At 43.2% G+C, this 17,528-nt stretch overlaps 1 protein-coding gene across 4 annotated transcripts in view; it reads right to left on the reverse strand.

Annotated features, from left to right (window-relative positions):
* Positions 1-17,528, reverse strand: part of ELMOD1 (ELMO domain containing 1) — a 175,820-nt gene that overhangs the window by 53,272 nt on the left and 105,020 nt on the right. For 3 of the 4 annotated variants that reach the window (XM_073583017.1, XM_073583014.1, XM_073583015.1), the window contains exons 3-4: positions 3,536-3,681; positions 2,155-2,183 (exon numbers count right to left, since the gene is read on the reverse strand). In XM_073583017.1, coding sequence (XP_073439118.1) covers positions 2,155-2,183; positions 3,536-3,681 — 175 coding nt within the window. Of the gene's footprint in view, positions 1-2,154; positions 2,184-3,535; positions 3,682-16,987; positions 17,056-17,528 lie in introns of all 4 variants that reach the window. The other variant, XM_073583016.1, reaches the window with a different exon arrangement.

Consider the following 17,528-nt stretch of genomic DNA (forward strand, 5'->3'; position numbering starts at 1 on the left):
GAGCTGTGCGGAGGACCGGACGGAGGAGCTAAGGGGCAGGACAGTTGAGCAGCGAGGTTAGAATTTTTTTTCACTCTACATTTATTATACTCTGAGGTCTAGAAAGATAACAGAACATAATAAAGCAAATTTGATTTGCATCAAATATATTCGAACCACATCAAATTTCCTGGACACATTTGACAGATTCGCTGTGATCACTAATTACAGTATGTTGGAAAAAAACTCTTCGAATTCAAGACCCTTTAGGGAAAAGCTGATGGTGGAGGCCCAATTTGGTGGACGCAGTAGCGTTGCTGCAGAGGTGGAGAGGTGGATGGTCACCCAGGGCCCTGCTATCTGAAGGCCACACCCGCAGCTACATTATTGTTACTGAAACTCGATCCCCCTACACTGCCGCCCCCTCTCCCGCCATCGCAAGTTCAACTGTATCAGTTGGGTGCCTATAGAGTTGAAAGCAATGATGAGAGAGGGAGCATCAAGCTCCCTCTACCATCATTCCCCTTTTGCGTCTGACGTCACTGTCGCACACACGGACAGCAGGTGTGATGACGTCACTACATGGTGCCCACAGTGCAGAGATGCGCAGGTGCTCGGAACAGCGGAGGAATGATGAGGAGAAGTGAGTATTGTATTTTTTATGGTTTGTTTTACTGCATGGAGGCCTATGGGGAGTGAATTATACTATATGGAGGCCTATGGGGAGTGCATTATAGTATACAGAGGATTGTGGGGAGTGAATTATACTATATTGAGGCCTATGGGGAGTCTATCATAATATATGGGGGCCTATGGGAAATGTATTTTACTATATGGAGGCCTGTGTGGAGTGCATTATCCTTTATGGAAGCCTGTGGGGAGTGCATTATACTATATAGAAGCCTATGGGGAGTGCATTACACTATATGTAGGACTATGGGAGTGTATCAATCTATATAGAGGCCTACGAGGAGTGCACCATACTGAAAAGAGGCCTATGGGGTGTGCATTATTTTATATAGAGGCATATGAGTGCATTATACTATATGGAAGACTATGGGGTGCATTATACTATATGGAGGCTATTTAGGGGGCCATCATACAGTGAGGGTGCCATCATACAGTGTAGGATTTACAGTGACGGAGCCATCATACAGTTAACGGGCCATCATACAGTGTAGGAGCTATCATACAGTTTGAGGGCTACTTAGAGGTCAGTATACTGTGTGGGGGGTACTATACAGTGAAGGGGCATTATAATGTGCATGAGAGAGCATCATACTGTGTAGAGGGCAGCCGTACAAATAGGAGAGTCAGGACATTATAAATGTAAAGTGGGCACTTATTATTATAGGGGAACTCTGGTTATTGTGACTGTCAAAGGGGGACACAGAGGATAAAATGTGGGCACTATTTTCTAGGCTACTTGGACAGGGCATTACTATATCCTAGAGGTTTGTTTTACCATCTAGAGGGCACATACGGCAGCAGCGGCTCAGCATTGGGGTGTCAGTAGGATGTGGAGTTTATGCAGGTTAGGAATAGATGGGGTCATTCTGACAATGTGAGAAGTCAAATGTGACTTTTTTGTAATGTCCGCACACGAGTCCTGGCTGGAAGAAGTTGTCATCTCAGTGTGGGTCAGATGGAAAAGTGAAGGATTCCATCAGAAAGAACGTCATTTGTAAGTCAGAATCTATAACTGTACTGTAATCTCTTACATGTATGGTCACAATATGGCGGTAATATCAGTGATGTTCTTTGTATAGAGATTTTTTTTTTCCTGTAAAAGCGCGGTCATCTGCTGAGGTTCCACAGCAACCACTATTAGGGTGCGCCACCATAGTTGTAATCAGGGTTACCTGTTTTGGGGCCATCTCAGTAGTTTTGTCACCCTCGGAATAAAACCCTAGCTACGCCTCTGGGTGGAAGCCTTTTGCTTACCTGCTATCATGACCCCCCCCCCACTGACTCTAAATCACACATCATAACTCATATGTCCTATATGCCGTTTTATGAGATGTGAGAAAATTAATCTGCATGGGATTTTGGCCCTAGAAATAACATGGTGTCATAGGTGGACATTTCATGTGAATGCTGTCCCCATTAAATCAAAAGCAGTGGACATAGGGGGATATCGTGAATGAACTTAAAAAGCTGGGAGGGAAAACTTACCTTACTTTTAGATGACTTCAAGGAGGATTCTGCAAAATAAAATTGAATGTAATAAATCCCAGTGAAGCAGATGGACAATAAGCACTGTATTCACTACACTAGTCAGATCTTTCAGTGGGGGCATTTTGGCCTCGTCACTTTTATAAAGATTCAGTTCTTTACAACAAGAATCCTTAAGGCATTTTTCATGGTAAGTGGTGGAACAAAAAAGCCAAACACAATGGGGTTACCAGGGCTCACCGGTCACCCTATATTCATAGCAAAGCCCATTACACATGCTACCACATGCAGCAATGGCTTAGATGTCTTTACCAATGGAGAGGAGCAGTAACGTGTATATTTCTTTAAAGGGAATCTGTCACCAGGCTTTTGCCACCCCATCTGAGAGCAGCATAATACAGGGGTAGATACACTGATTTCAGTGATGTGTCTCTTACTGGGCTGCTTGCTGCTATTTTAAGGCAATCCCACTTTTCTCTGCTGCAGACCTAGCAGTGCTCTAAATGCTGAGCCCTGTAAACCCCATCCATACCACAGATTGGCAGCTTTCTGCCTACGTACAGTGTACACAGAAAGCTGCGAGTCTATACAGAGATCATGAATATGGAAGGCCTACCTGGCAGCAGGTTCACCTGTCCTGTAGTGCTAATCTGTTGCTGATAAAACAGTGATTTTATTAAAACTACAGCAAGCAGTCTAGTAAGTGACACATTACTGGAATCAGGATCTTTGTCTCTATATCGTGCTGCTCACAGGTTAGATGGCAAAAACCCGGCGATAGATTCCCTTTAAGTTGGGTATGCAAATTGCTTCTTTAGGAGGGGAAGAGGACTTAAATTTTAGTGCCACCTATTGGGGGTATCAATCCTAAAAGTCAATACTGCCCCTTAACGAGTCTTTGCAAAATCTCAATTTGCAGACACGTGTTTCAGGGTGTTGCTACTCTTCAGTGCAAAGCCTGAGATCTGATCTGGCTGTATGAGAGGACAACCCCTTCGACCTCTTTAAGTTGGATGATGCCCTGAGCAGTAGCCCCTGCTGATGTCCTGTTTCCTTACATGTATCATATGGTACCCAAATGACAAGATAAGAGAACATACTGTATAACCCCATCATAAAATGCCCAGATAACCCCATGAGACGGTTTTCTAAATACCATTACCCAATTACTAATCTAGGTAGTATATAGCGGCTTCTTTATCCAGCCATCTTTCTCTACGTTTAGGTACAAATTGAGATTTGGTGTTAAAGGGTTAGTCCCCCAAAAATTGCACAGGATGGAAAATTAAATATTCAAACCAGCAACCATAAAATCTGGAATTCCAACCAATATGACATGAATGGTAGAAAAAAAGAACGGCACTATACAACAGACAATTACCTAATTTTAGGGTCCGTCCGGCTCCAGGTTTGTTCTTGTAGCAGATTCTCTGCAGCTCACACCGTCCGGTCAGCTTCCTCACCATAAACTTGAGACAACGCCAGAGACAGATGCAGTAGAAGTACAACCACACCTGAACCACCATCCTGGGAAGAAATAATAATAAAAAAAAAAAACTTTCAAGTTATGACAAGTCCCCATAAATGACAACTTGAAAGAATCCCTCCACCCTAAAGGAAGCACACTGTAATAAATCCACAGAGGCAAAGCAATAGAAAATCTTATTGCAGGACGTTTTTGTCTACAGGTTTCTCGTTGTCATGGTCCTATGACAGCAGCGTACCGGTATGGAGACTTCTGACCGAGCACATGAGATAATCATCTCGGACCATTAGAGCATTACCCACTGTGAATAAGAAACCGTCATTAGAAGTAAGTCACCCGTTTACAGACTGAATTCCTTGGGTGGAGTAAGTCTTAACAAACAAAGAATACACATGTTAAATGGGTAAAATTGCAAAATGTTTGCAAAAACAAGCAACTTTCTCTTATTAAAACTATCAAACTGCCCGCTCTTCTCGAGAACAAAATATAATAAAAGAGTACAGTTCAATGCTTAGGTTCCCGGCCACCTCTGCAACCTAGGTTACCGGCCACCTCTACAGCTCGACATTGACCCATTATCTGGGTAACGAGTAAGTGCAACTAGAAGGATCTATTACTTTAGAGCCTGCTAGCCCAACATTGAGGCTGACCGGATAGCTGGATCCGACCAGTCTCAGTCCCACTATACTATTCAGAGGCAAATCTGCTACCTAGGAGAGTGCTCAGTTCAGATCAGCAGCGCAACCATGCCAATGATCTGAATGGTCTATTTTCAGGAGTGCAAAATAACCCACTCTCTAAACAGCACAAAAACATCCAGTTTCAGGGCTGTGATGCCTGTTTTGGGGCTGGACTGACACCTGTTCTCTCTGCTTGCTCAGTTCTCTCCTTTTCAATGCGCACTGACAGTGCACTCTCTAGCAGATTTGTTTCTTCTCGTTAGACCTGGAGAGGAAGTGCACTGTCACTGCGCAAAGGAATATAGCATTGTGAGCATGGAGTGCATACTGAACATGCGTCAGAACTGACAAACAACGCATGCTCAATAGAGCATAGACTAGCCCAGCCCCCAAAACAGACGCCACTGATGATGTTTAGTTGCAGGTTGAGGAAAGTAGGTGCAGAGGTGACTGCAGGAGTGACCACAGCTATGCCCCCCTGCCGAAGCACCGTTTATGAACCCCAGAATGCACTATAGATTCTCAAATGAAAGGTCATCGGAAAGTTTAAATCATAATTAGGTTATTAAAGTAGATAGATGGACATTTAAGATGAAATTCAAACTTGGTTTCGATCCACCTTTGTAGTGGTTAAATTTATTTTCAAGTAAATTTTCAGAATAATTTGTCCTGTATGAACATGAAGAATACGATGTCTAACCATTATATGTTTTGTATCCTGCCTTTTCACCATTTTTCCTCTCTACAAGCAATAAATATATATATTTTTCTTTATCAGATAAGCTCTTTTTTAAAAACAGGTACAAGTAATACAAAACACTGCGTCTAACAGCCCCACAATCACCCCATCCCCTACTGTTCATTCATCAATTTCCTAGAAAGAAAGTTCTGTATTTCCTATACATTCCTTCTTCCACTATAATGGATAAATGTACCGGCATTCAGCAAGAAAAATGAGATTTGGTAGAAGCTTCTCTTGCCAATAGATATCAAATATATTTCATCACCAGCACCATATTTGATATCATTTTAAGACACTAGAAATAAGCCTGGAGGGTTGTGATAAAATTGAATTCCCATGTTCAGTCCCATGTACTGAAGTACATACGACTGCATTATGGTGTACTGTATGTGACTAGTAATTTAGGGTCTTTGGTCATGTGTGCGGATGCATTAGTATGGCACTGCTCTGTCCTAGGGTGGAGGTAAACTATATAGGAACTGACCTATCAGACAGCGGTGCTGGCCGGAGGGGACTGCACGGTTTCCCCACTACTAAGGTGTTTCGATGAGAGGTTTCTGACCACTTCCAGAGTGCTCCTTTTAATCCAGTTGAGCTGCCTGTGAATTCTGTATAAATGACTGGAGATCATTCTGAAAGTAATTATGACAACCGATGGCGGAAGCCAGTTGTGGTAGAGAGTATGACCAGAACCAACAGTGTGTCCGGCATCTGGAATTGTGTTATAACATTGAAACATTGGGGTAACTTGAAGTTACAAAACCACATCGGTAACATTGCACGCTCATCTAAGATGTGCAATTATAATATTAGAAACCATCTTGTGAAGCTGAGGAGCTCTTGAGCTCCAGGCCTCAACATAGCGAGACTTCTGGTCATAATAGATACAGTCAGCTTGGGGTGATGGACTTATGGGCTTATCATCACCTCCTGCTAAGTAATGTATTTGCATGAGCTACCACATTAAGTGCTAATAGCCCCAAGCACAATTTTTTTGTTCCCACCGTCAAACTGGGTAAACTGGAGAACATGATTCTGAAGGTCTAACCACCCATGTGCTCATCCACTTTTAACTCGACCATAATCTATATTGTTATGTTTGCACATATTTGTATATATTACTCACTTACATAGCGCCATCATATTCCACAGCGGAGAGATCGTCGCCGCTGTTCCCTTTGGGGCTCACAATCTAAATTGACTTTCTGTATGTCTTTGGAGTGTGGGAGGAAACTAGAGAACTCGGAGGAAACCCACGCAAACACGGGGAGAACATACAAACTCCTTGAAGATAATGTCCTTGGTGGGATTTTAATCACCACTCAGCCACCGTGCTGCCCCACATATATGCAAATATAGGACATACCGTATTATCAGTGAGATCTAGTAAGTTGTGACCATCCCGTAAGAAACAGACCCTAGTCGTAAATGACCCCAAAGTCACCTCCAAACAATGTTGTCTTCTGCTTCATATTTGCAGCTCATTACCGTTTCAGAGCCATGGTCAACAGAAGGATCCTCTGGTGGATCACTGTGATCCTAACTGCATGACATCTCTTATTACATGGTCTTCTACAAACAAGAATATAGATGTGTATGGTTAGAGATTTACATTCTGACCTCTAAGAAATCTTGAGTAATCTTTTCGGACAGGATACTTAAGTAATACGCTGCAAAGCCTAAAACTATTTCTTAAATTGTTGATGGTATCAGAGCTTTTTTCAGGGTCAGAAACACAATCAAGAAAACAACATATCTTTTAAGGGCCTGGGTTAATATACTTACTTTGGTGGCATAATCCCTTGCAATTCTGAAGCAAGAGCAATTAATTTTTGATTCCTGAAAGAAGCGCACTGTTCTCTGACCTAGTTCCTGATCTAGGATATAGTACAACAGCGGACTTCTGGTCTCTTTTTTTATGCAGCCCACGGCATGAACCACCAACATTTCAGAAGCTTAAGGATTTATCTGTTAAAATCATCTCCAGCCGACTTGAAGATGTCGTTAGAGATCACAGCCAAGATGTAATAAATAATGTATGATGACCGACAGCAATGCAGTGTACTGTGGTATTGGCTAATTAATGGAACTTACGTCAAGTTATGTAAGAATCTGGGCAATTGAAGGGTCGGCCTGGTGTCAAAGGAAGAGTGTAACGATTTGTGAAAAAAGCATATACGTATATATATGGACAGTTGGGATGCAACTCAATCAATAAATTCAGGTTTTTCCATTTACCATAGTCTGATTTTCCCCGATCTCTTGCTATCTCGTCTGCTTTAAGGAACATGTGACCGAATAGCTCTTTCTAAAGAGCTAACAAATACCAGCGTGGCCCTGCGACACTGGTGGTAGCTTCATGACATGGGTTTACATGTCTGAGCAGCTGCAAGCTTTACATTACCAAGAATGATATACTTTAGTGGCGTTACTAGCACTGGACTTTGGACTATTATGCCAGCCAAAATGTTTGGTGGAGGAGGGATAATGCTATGGGCTGTTTTTCAGGGGTTGGCCTTGACCCCTTAGTTCTAGTGAAGGGAAATCTTAATGCTTAGCATGCAAAACATAGTTTGACAATTGGAGCTTCCAACTTTGTGAGTACAGTTTTAGGAAGGCCCTTCACTGTTCAAGCAGGACTGTGACCAATGCAAGGGTCAGTAACGGCATGGGTGGCTGGATTTTGTGTGGAAGAACATGACCGGCCGCACAGAGCCCCAACCTCAACCCCATCACACATCTTTGGGATGAACTTGAGTAGAGATTGTGAGCCATGGTAATGGTCCAAGTTAAAAGGAGTTATGAATAGTGATGAGGGAGTATACTCGCTGCTCTGGTTTTCCAGAGCATGCTCGGGTGCCCTCCGAGTATTTGGGTGTGCTCTGAGATTTAGTTTGTGTCGACGCAGCTGCGTGATTTATGGCTGCTGGACAGGCTGAATACATGTGGGGATTCCCTAACAAACAGGCATCGCTCACATGTATTCAGGCCATACAGTTAGGTCCATTATATATTTGGTCAGAGACAACATTTTTCTAATTTTGGTTCTAGACATTACCACAATGAATTTTAAACAAAACAGTTCAGATGCAGTTGAAGTTCAGACTTTCAGCTTTCATTTGAGGGTATCCCCATTAAAATTGGATGAAGGGTTTAGGAGTTTCAGCTCCTTAACATGTGCCACCCTGTTTTTAAAGGGACCAAAAGTAATTGGACAATTGACTCCAAGGCTATTTCATGGACAGGTGTGGGCAATCCCTTCGTTATGTCATTCTCAATTAAGCAGATAAAAGGCCTGGAGTTGATTTGAGGTGTGGTGCTTGCATTTGGAAGGTTTTGCTGTGAAGGAAACATGCGGTCAAAGGAGCTCTCCATGCAGGTGAAACAAGCCATCCTTAAGCTGCAAAAACAGAAAAAACCCATCCGAGAAATTGCTACAACATTAGGAGTGGCAAAATCTACAGTTTGTTACATCCTGAGAAAGAAAGAAAGCACTGGTGAACTCATCAATGCAAAAAGACCTGGGCGCCCACGGAAGACAACAGTGGTGGATGATCGCAGAATAGTCTCCATGGTGAAGAGAAACCCCTTCACAACAGCCAACCAAGTGAACAACACTCTCCAGGAGGTAGACGTATCAATATCCAAATCTACCATAAAGAGAAGACTGCATGAAAGTAAATACAGAGTGTTCACTGCATGGTGCAAGCCACTCATAAGAATCAAGAATAAAAAGGCTAGACTGGACTTTGCTAAAAAAAATCTAAAAAAGCCAGCACAGTTCTGGAAGAACATTCTTTGGACAGATGAAACCAAGATCAACCTCTACCAGAATGATGGAAAGAGAAAAGTATGGCGAGGGCGTGGTACAGCTCATGATCCAAAGTATACCACATCATCTGTAAAACACGGCGGAGGCAGTGTGATGGCTTGGGCATGCATGGCTGCCAGTGGCACTGGGTCACTAGTGTTTATTGATGAAGTGACACCGGACAGAAGCAGCCAAATGAATTCTGAGGTATTCAGAGCCATACTGTGTGCTCAGATGCAGCCAAACTGATTGGTCGTCGTTTCATACTACAGATGGACAATGACCCAAAACATAAAGCCAAAGCAACCCAGGAGTTTATTAAAGCAAAGAAGTGGAATATTCTTGAATGGCCAAGTCAGTCACCTGATCTCAACCCAATTGAGCATGCATTTCACTTGTTAAAGACTAAACTTCAGACAGAAAGGCCCACAAACAAACAGCAACTGAAAACCACCGCAGTGAAGGCCTGGCAGAGCATCAAAAAGGAGGAAACACAGCGTCTGGTGATGTCCATGAGTTCAAGACTTCAGGCAGTTATTGCCAACAAAGGGTTTTCAACCAAGTACTAGAAATGAACATTTTATTTACAATTATTTAATCTGTTCAATTACTTTTGGTCCCTTTAAAAACAGGGTGGCACATGTTAAGGAGCTGAAACTCCTAAACCCTTCATCCAATTTTAATGTGGATACCCTCAAATGAAAGCTGAAAGTCTGAACTTCAACTGCATCTGAATAGTTTTGTTTAACATTCATTGTGGTAATGTCTGGAACCAAAATTAGAAAAATGTTGTCTCAGTCCAAATATATATGGACCTAACTGTAAATCATGCAGCTCCTTCGACACAAACTAAATTTCCGAGCACGCCAAAATACTCGGAGACTACCCGAGCATGCTCGGAAAAACCAGTGTAACGAGTATACTCACGCATCACTAGTTAAGAGCCCTGCTTTCCCATAGGCTTGTTATATGACCGCTGCTATCCTTTACAGGTTCCCATGCAGATGAAAATTTTACCTTTACCCTACACTACTGGTGAAAACAGAGAGAACTTAAATCAGAAGTCCGACCTAATGTATTCCATTAAATCACAACCACAAATAAAGCATGTACTTAATCTTAATGTGAGAAGCGTGTTAAAAAAAAACAAGTGCGGTACTTTTTCTCTCCACTCAGCTCGGAATATGTTGAGCCAAAAAAAAAAATTAGGAGGTACACATCTATGCCATGTATGATTTATAATACTGGTGTCCATTGGGCCCCATCAAATACCATGACCCGGATGCGACTGCTTCCTCTTTATCTGCTATATTCAAGTAAGCGCCATTTATTTGATGCGGCAATCTGTTCACATCTCTTAACCAGGATAGTACATTACACATTACTTCTCCACTGATTGCAAGTACTCTTTAAAAGGAATCTGCCACTGGGTCTGCTGCCATGAAACCAGCAGCGTGTCTTTATGAAGCTGATGTGTAGCCTTTTATAAACACCCATGTCAAAAAAAATGTTTCGTCAGTAGGCAGTAAAAAAACATACATACTACCCAAAAAGAGGAGTCCATCAGCAGCAGACAGGACAGTGCACAGATAAGGCAGAGAATAGCATTTGTGACTTCATTGTGCATGTCCAGCATGGTCCTCAGCTTCATCAGCACAATACACATGAATTTCAAATGGATCTGGGTGAGGTATAAATTCTTTCCCGTCCAATGGGTTTTGACATGGCCATTTCTGGAATCCTAAACCTCATCTGCATTCTATTGCTTGAGTGGCACCAAACCTAATGCCAGGTTCTATCTAATGAACTACACCCCATTTTTCTGTTGCAACAATTCCCTGGTGGTATTGTAAGGAGGAAGACCGGGCTGTGGGTACCTACATTGAGCTGGGTCCGGAACGGTCAAGGCTGAGTCCCATGTTGCCCGAGAGAAGGAATAGGGGAGCGGACAAGCTCCATGACCCGGGAAGAGGGGGCGTGTTTAAGCAGGAAAACAGAGCTGAAAGCGTGCGAAGCAGCAGTGAGCTTTACGCAGTCAGGGAGAGTGCAGGAGGGTAAGCAGCGCGCTCCGCACCCCGAGCATCAGCGCTGAAACGCACTGCAGCTGACAGCTTCTGTAGAGAGCGCCATGCGCCCAGCTACAGTAAAGACCGAACACGTGTAGAGAAGCATGGGCTGTCTACAGTACACTGGGCTGCGACCCCCTCTGCTAGACAGCACACATCAGCCCACACTTGATCCTGGGATTGCTGTAGCTATCATTACTTTAGCTGCACAGGCTTATGGACTAGGGGCTCAGTGGGTAAAACCGGAGACAACCCGTTGACGCCAGGAAGTTGATATCATCAACCATTCCCATTTTATTTAGGTGTATCCATATAAATGACCTGTTGCCCACCCTGTATAATAAATGTCTAATATATATATATTTCATAGGCACATCTTCTTGACCACAAGTACACTGCCTGTATTGCCCAAAGCAACCAATCACTGAGCATCTTTCATTTCACCAAAACTGTTTAAAAGATGAAAGCTGAGCTGTGATTGGTTGCTATGAGCAACAGTTTTCCTTGTAGACATTTGTGGTAACTGAGGCCTATTATTCTTATCATTTCTATGGTGTTATCGTCCTTCTGTAAAGCTGGAAATAACACAATTTATTACCGTGACGACACAGACCACTGTTGTGAATTCACTTTTTGGCCTGCCTCTGGTTGCTGGTGAAGGTAGTGGAGCTGGTTGTGTTGATGGAGGGGTCGCGAGTTCTCTTTCCGGGCTCCCTCTGGTGGTTACAGAAGGGAAATGGAGCTGATTTAATTAACAGAGGTCTGCCACCTGATAATGAGGAGGACAATTGGACATCTGGAGTTTCTGATTGGATTTAAGACAGCCGACTCCCTCTATCCCTGCTGGTGATTTTTTCCTGCCTCTTGAGGTCTTAGTTTCCAGCTCAGTCCCTGCATGCTCAAGCTAAGTGTTCTTTTGCTATTGTTCACATTTGATTTGGTTTAGTCTATTTTAGTTTTGTGTGGTCAGCCACCCCGGCTAGGCTGTGCTGAATTTCCATCCTTATGTTACTGCTTTTGTCAGTTTGTTTTTGTCCCTGATTAGATTGGCCTCTCTTTGCTCTGCTTTCAGAATATACCAGAGTGCTGATACAGTGGGCGAAGTCTAGTGACTTCAGTGTTTATCTATCAGATGTGTTGGGCATTTTTTGCAGGGTTTTTTGCATGATTGCAGACAGTGTCTTTCCTTTCCTGTCCTGTCTAGTTAGTTTGGGCCCCATCGTTTGCTCAGCCTATTTTCCTACCTGTGTTTGTGTTTTCATCTTGTCTCACCGACAATATATGTTTGGGGGCTATCTATTCCTTTGGGGTCTGCTGTGGGGCAGATAAGATTTCCCCTTTCTTGCTTTAGGCTTATTTAGTTCTCCGGCTGTGTCGAGGCGTCTCGAATCATGGTAGGTACGCTCCACGGCTACTGCTAGTTGTGTGGATAGGATCAGGGGTCTGCAATCCGCTTAGTTACCAACATCTCTGGTTTTCTGTGGCTTAGCTTGGTCTTGCTTTCCTCCTCGGTGACCCAATCATAACAGACCACCCTCTGACACAGACTGCAGGGGTCCCAGATCTGGAACTCTTTGTCTGGCATGAAGCATCTCATTAACTTAAAACTTCAAACACAGATTAAAAAAAGAAACAAGACTGATTTCGCCATCCCAGGGATCATTTTAATCGGTGTAACAGCGCCAACCTGACAATGTTGGCTCTGACGGGACGATGTGGGATATTAGTGGTAATAGTCCGGTGGCTCTGGCTGACGGGATGATGTGGGATATTAGGGGTAGTAGTCCGGTGGCTCTGGCTGACGGGATGATGTGGGATATTAGGGGTAGTAGTCCTGTGGCTCTGAGGCGATGATATGGGATATTAGGCGTAATAGTCTGGTGGCTCTGACGGGATGATGTGAGATATTAAGGTTAGTAGTCCGGTAGCTCTGGCTGACGGGATGATATGGGATATTAGGGATAGTAGTCCGGTGGCTCTGACAGAATAATGCGGGATATTAGTGGTAGTTGTCAGGTAGCTCTGGCTGACAGGATGATGTGGGATATTAGGGGTAGTAGTCCGGTGGCTCTCGCTGACAGGATGATGTGGGATATTAGGTGTAGTAGTCCGGTGGCTCTGGCTGACGGGATGATGTGGGATATTAGTGATAGTAGTCCGGTGGCTCTGGCTGACGGGATGAAGTGGGATATTAGGGGTAGTAGTCCGGTGGCTCTGGCTGACAGGATGATGTGGGATATTAGGGGTAGTAGTCCGGTGGCTCTGGCTGACAGGATGATGTGGGATATTAGGGGTAGTAGTCCGGTGGCTCTGGCTGACAGGATGATGTGGGATATTAGGGGTAGTAGTGCGGTGGCTCTGACGGGATGATGTGGGATATTAGTGGTAGTAGTCCGGTGGCTCTGGCTGACGGGATGATGTGGGATATTAGTGGTAGTAGTCCGGTGGCTCTGGCTGACGGGATGATGTGGGATATTAGGGGTAGTAGTGCGGTGGCTCTGACGGGATGATGTGGGATATTAGGGGTAGTAGTCCGGTGGCTCTGGCTGACAGGATGATGTGGGATATTAGTGGTAGTAGTCCGGTGGCTCTGGCTGACGGGATGATGTGGGATATTAGGGGTAGTAGTCCGGTGGCTCTGGCTGACAGGATGATGTGGGATATTAGGGGTAGTAGTGCGGTGGCTCTGACGGGATGATGTGGGATATTAGTGGTAGTAGTCCGGTGGCTCTGGCTGACGGGATGATGTGGGATATTAGGGGTAGTAATCCGGTGGCTCTGGCTGACAGGATGATGTGGGATATTAGGGGTAGTAGTCCGGTGGCTCTGACGGGATGATGTGGGATATTAGGAGTAGTAGTCAGGTGGCTTTGGCTGACGGGATGATGTGGGATATTAGGGGTAGTAGTCCGGTGGCCCTGGCTGACGGGATGATGTGGGATATTGGGGGTAGTAGTCCGGTGGCTCTAGCTGATGGGATGATGTGGGATATTAGGGGTGGTAGTCCGGTGGCTCTGGCTGAGGTGATGATGTGGGATATTAGGGGTAGCAGTCCGGTGGCTCTGGCTGATGGGATGATATGGGATATGAGGGGTAGTAGTTTGTTGGCTCTGGCTGATGGGATGATGTGGGATATTAGTGGTAGTTGTCCGGTGGCTCTGGCTGAGGGGATGATGTGGAATATTAGGGGTAGTAGTCCGGAGGCTCTGAGGAGATGATGTGGGATATTAGTCGTAGTAGTCCGGTGGCTCTGACGGGATGATGTGGGATATTAGGGATAGTAGTCCGGTGGCTCTGGCTGACGGGATGATATGGGATATTAGGGGTAGTAGTCTGGTGGCTCTGGCTGACGGGGTGATGTGGGATATTAGGGGTAGTAGTCCGGTGGCTCTGGCTGACGGGATGATATGGAAAATTAGAATGAGTGTGGCTATGCGGAGTGGGCGGGGATATGCACTCAGCTTTATATATACAGGGTGGGCCATTTATATGGATACACCTAAATAAAATGGGAATGGTTGGTGATATCAACTTCCTATTTGTGGCACATTAGAATATGGGAGGGGGGAACTTTTCAAGATGGGTGGTGACCATGGCGGCCATTTTAAAGTCGGCTATTTTGGAACCAACTTTATTTTTTTCAATGGAAAGAGGGTCATGTGACACATCAAACTTATTGAGAACTTCACAAGAAAAACAATGGTTTGCTTGGTCTTAACGTAACTTTATTCTTTCAAGAGTTATGTACAACTTTATGACCACTTATAAAATGTGTTCAAAGCCCATTGTGTTGGATTGTCTATGCAACCCTCTTCTCCCACTCTTGACACACTGATAGCAACACCGCAGACGAAATGTCCTGAAGACAACCAAAGTTTGCATAAATGAAATGTGAACAATGCGTTTTTATGCATTTAACGTGTATGTATATAATCCTTACGTGCTGTGATATAGTAATGTGCAGAATAGCGGGGCTAATGTGGGAGCCCCCATTAAAGAGTTTTTTTATAGATAAAAGGGGAAATGATATTAGTAATATAAAGTAAGGGTAGGGAATTGATAAGAAATAGTTAAAGTTAGGTACAAGTGCAAAGATGGGAGGGCAGGCAATAGTGTTAATAAAATAGTGATCGAAGTGAGTCGGTAGTAGATGAAAAGACAAGCAAGTTCATTGTTGAGGTCAAGTGCAGTGGGCTGTTAGGGCCAAAGTGAGCCTATCACTTGGGGCAGTGGAATGCCATATAACTCCTCAATGCGGCTCCATCGGTCAGGCCCGGGATCTCGAGAATGGTGTCGGGGCCATAGGGCACATCATGCCTGCCGGGAAAGATGGTAGGGAGAGAAAGTCGTGCACTTTTGCTATAATGGAGGTGCAGACTGGATGTGGATTTAATCCACAAACGATATCGTAAAGAAAAACAGTTTCACTCAAAAAATCATATCTTAGTAAAGAAAAAGATTTATTTCAATCACAAAAAAGTGCAATAAATTCACCGCAGTCAGGTCAAATGAAGAAGACAAAGGTACCGTTTCGACCCTATCTTGGGTCTTTTTCAAACCTTGCTGGAAAATAAATATATAACAATGGTGAGTATACAAGGAGTGAATATGCACTACAAAAACAAGATATATATAAAAATAAAATTAAAAATAAAACCAAATCCCATGTGTGCTGTACAATTATATATACATGTCAAAACAATAAAGCATATAACAAGTCCCATGTTGGTGGGGTACAGGTAGTGGGCTTGTTATCAATATTGTCAAATGATAAGCTCTGAATATGATTATTAAGTATCCAGTAAACCATACCAGGGAGACGGAGAGAATTTGGCTATGGCAGGTCCCAGATGAAAATAAAAGGACAATACGAGCCCAATGTCGGGCCCAAATACCAATTATAAGGTACAGTATAAGATATATGTGTGACATTCTACTAAAAATATATATACAGTACATGTATGTAAACACAGAATGGTAGAAGTATACTGTCATGAAGTACAAGGTGATTATTCTATGAATACGTAAATACAAAGAAAATCAGGAGTTTTTTTCATGTTAAATTAATGCATAACTACAAAATGGAGGGGGCATATTGCGGAGGTGGGCAGAGTGGCTGTCACTAACCTCATATAGAAGGTTCATGAAGAGAAATTGTGCACAAATGGTATAAGAATCCCGTTAGGGGCTGTGGATAGAGAAGAGACCATAAAGTTGCTGGAACAGAAGAAGCTTATGTGATAAGTAGGAACAGGCAAACCCGTGTAGTAGGTTAGTAAGGGGAGTACTGACCTGGTGATACGCTTTACTGTTTTGACATGTATATGTAATTGTACAGCACGCATGGGATTTGGTTTTATTTTTAATTTAATTTTAGTTTTATATGTATCTTGTTTTTGTAGAATTGCATATTCACACCTTGTATACTCACCATATTTATTTTCCAGCAAGGTTTGAAAAAGACCCAAGATAGGGTCGAAACGTTACCTTTGTCTTCTTCATTTGACCTGACTGCGGTGAATTTATTGCACCTTTTTGCGATTGAAAAAAATCTTTTTCTTTACTAAGATATGATTTTTTGAGTCCGACTGTTTTTCTTTATGATGCAGGGAAAGATGGACATGGACTCTCTAAAGCGGAAGGTAATGGAATCCGGGTGCACTGCCATCGGTGGAGAAGAATCCCTAGCGTTAGAGGAGTCACAAGGGAAAGGGACGCTCCAAATAAAGTGAGCGCTAGGGCTGAAGTTATGTCCCATACCTGAGGAAACGACTGTAACTGGTTTTGCTACCTGGACTGTGTTCAACCGTTCCAGAAGATGGAAGCCTGGAGCCAGTGGAGGCCTATGGCCCACAAGTGAGTGTGGAGCACCTCGCACCTATCACTACACTGGGACAGGGACACAATTTTTCTCTTCCACTACCACCATTTTTGGGCACATTACCTCCAGTACATTCACACAAAGATTAGTTTATAGTCTACTATTAATTGGAAGACACATGGTTAGTTGGAAGAGGAACAGCACGGGGTCTTACTTCCTACAGTTACCTGCAAGTTATTCAACTGTTTCTCTTGGTTTATAGTTGTTTGCATCAAATATGCACGGAGCCAGCACTCTACGGAGAGAAATAATCATATCATTATATGTATTATATATATATATATATGTACTATATATCTATATATGTATAATCTAATTCTGCATACCATTAATGGGGGCGAATAGCATTCAGTATTTAAAGGCAGCCTTCCTCCTTTATTGTACAATGGGTATAGAATTTAGACAATATTTCACAGACTTAAACATAAACCAACGACTAGAAAATCCCAGGCTATCTGATAGTAATAAATATCACTTGGACCTGCCTAGAGCACTTGAAGACATTTCATCCTAGTGGCTTATATTTGTATTTCCATTTGCCATGAACCTTGTGTTCTTATCTTGCTATGTATAAGGTCAAGCCTAAATATGTACACAGAAGTATCCCCAGGTCAGACGTGGATGGGATTTGCTTTATTTTATTCTTGCCGTTCTCCTGAGTATCTCCTTTTTTTTTCCTTTTTTACTTATTTCTTTTTAAATCCACCA

This window comes from Dendrobates tinctorius, unplaced genomic scaffold, assembly GCF_039654945.1.
Source record: "Dendrobates tinctorius isolate UK_male_01 unplaced genomic scaffold, ASM3965494v1 ptg000075l, whole genome shotgun sequence".
NCBI lineage: Eukaryota > Metazoa > Chordata > Amphibia > Anura > Dendrobatidae > Dendrobates > Dendrobates tinctorius.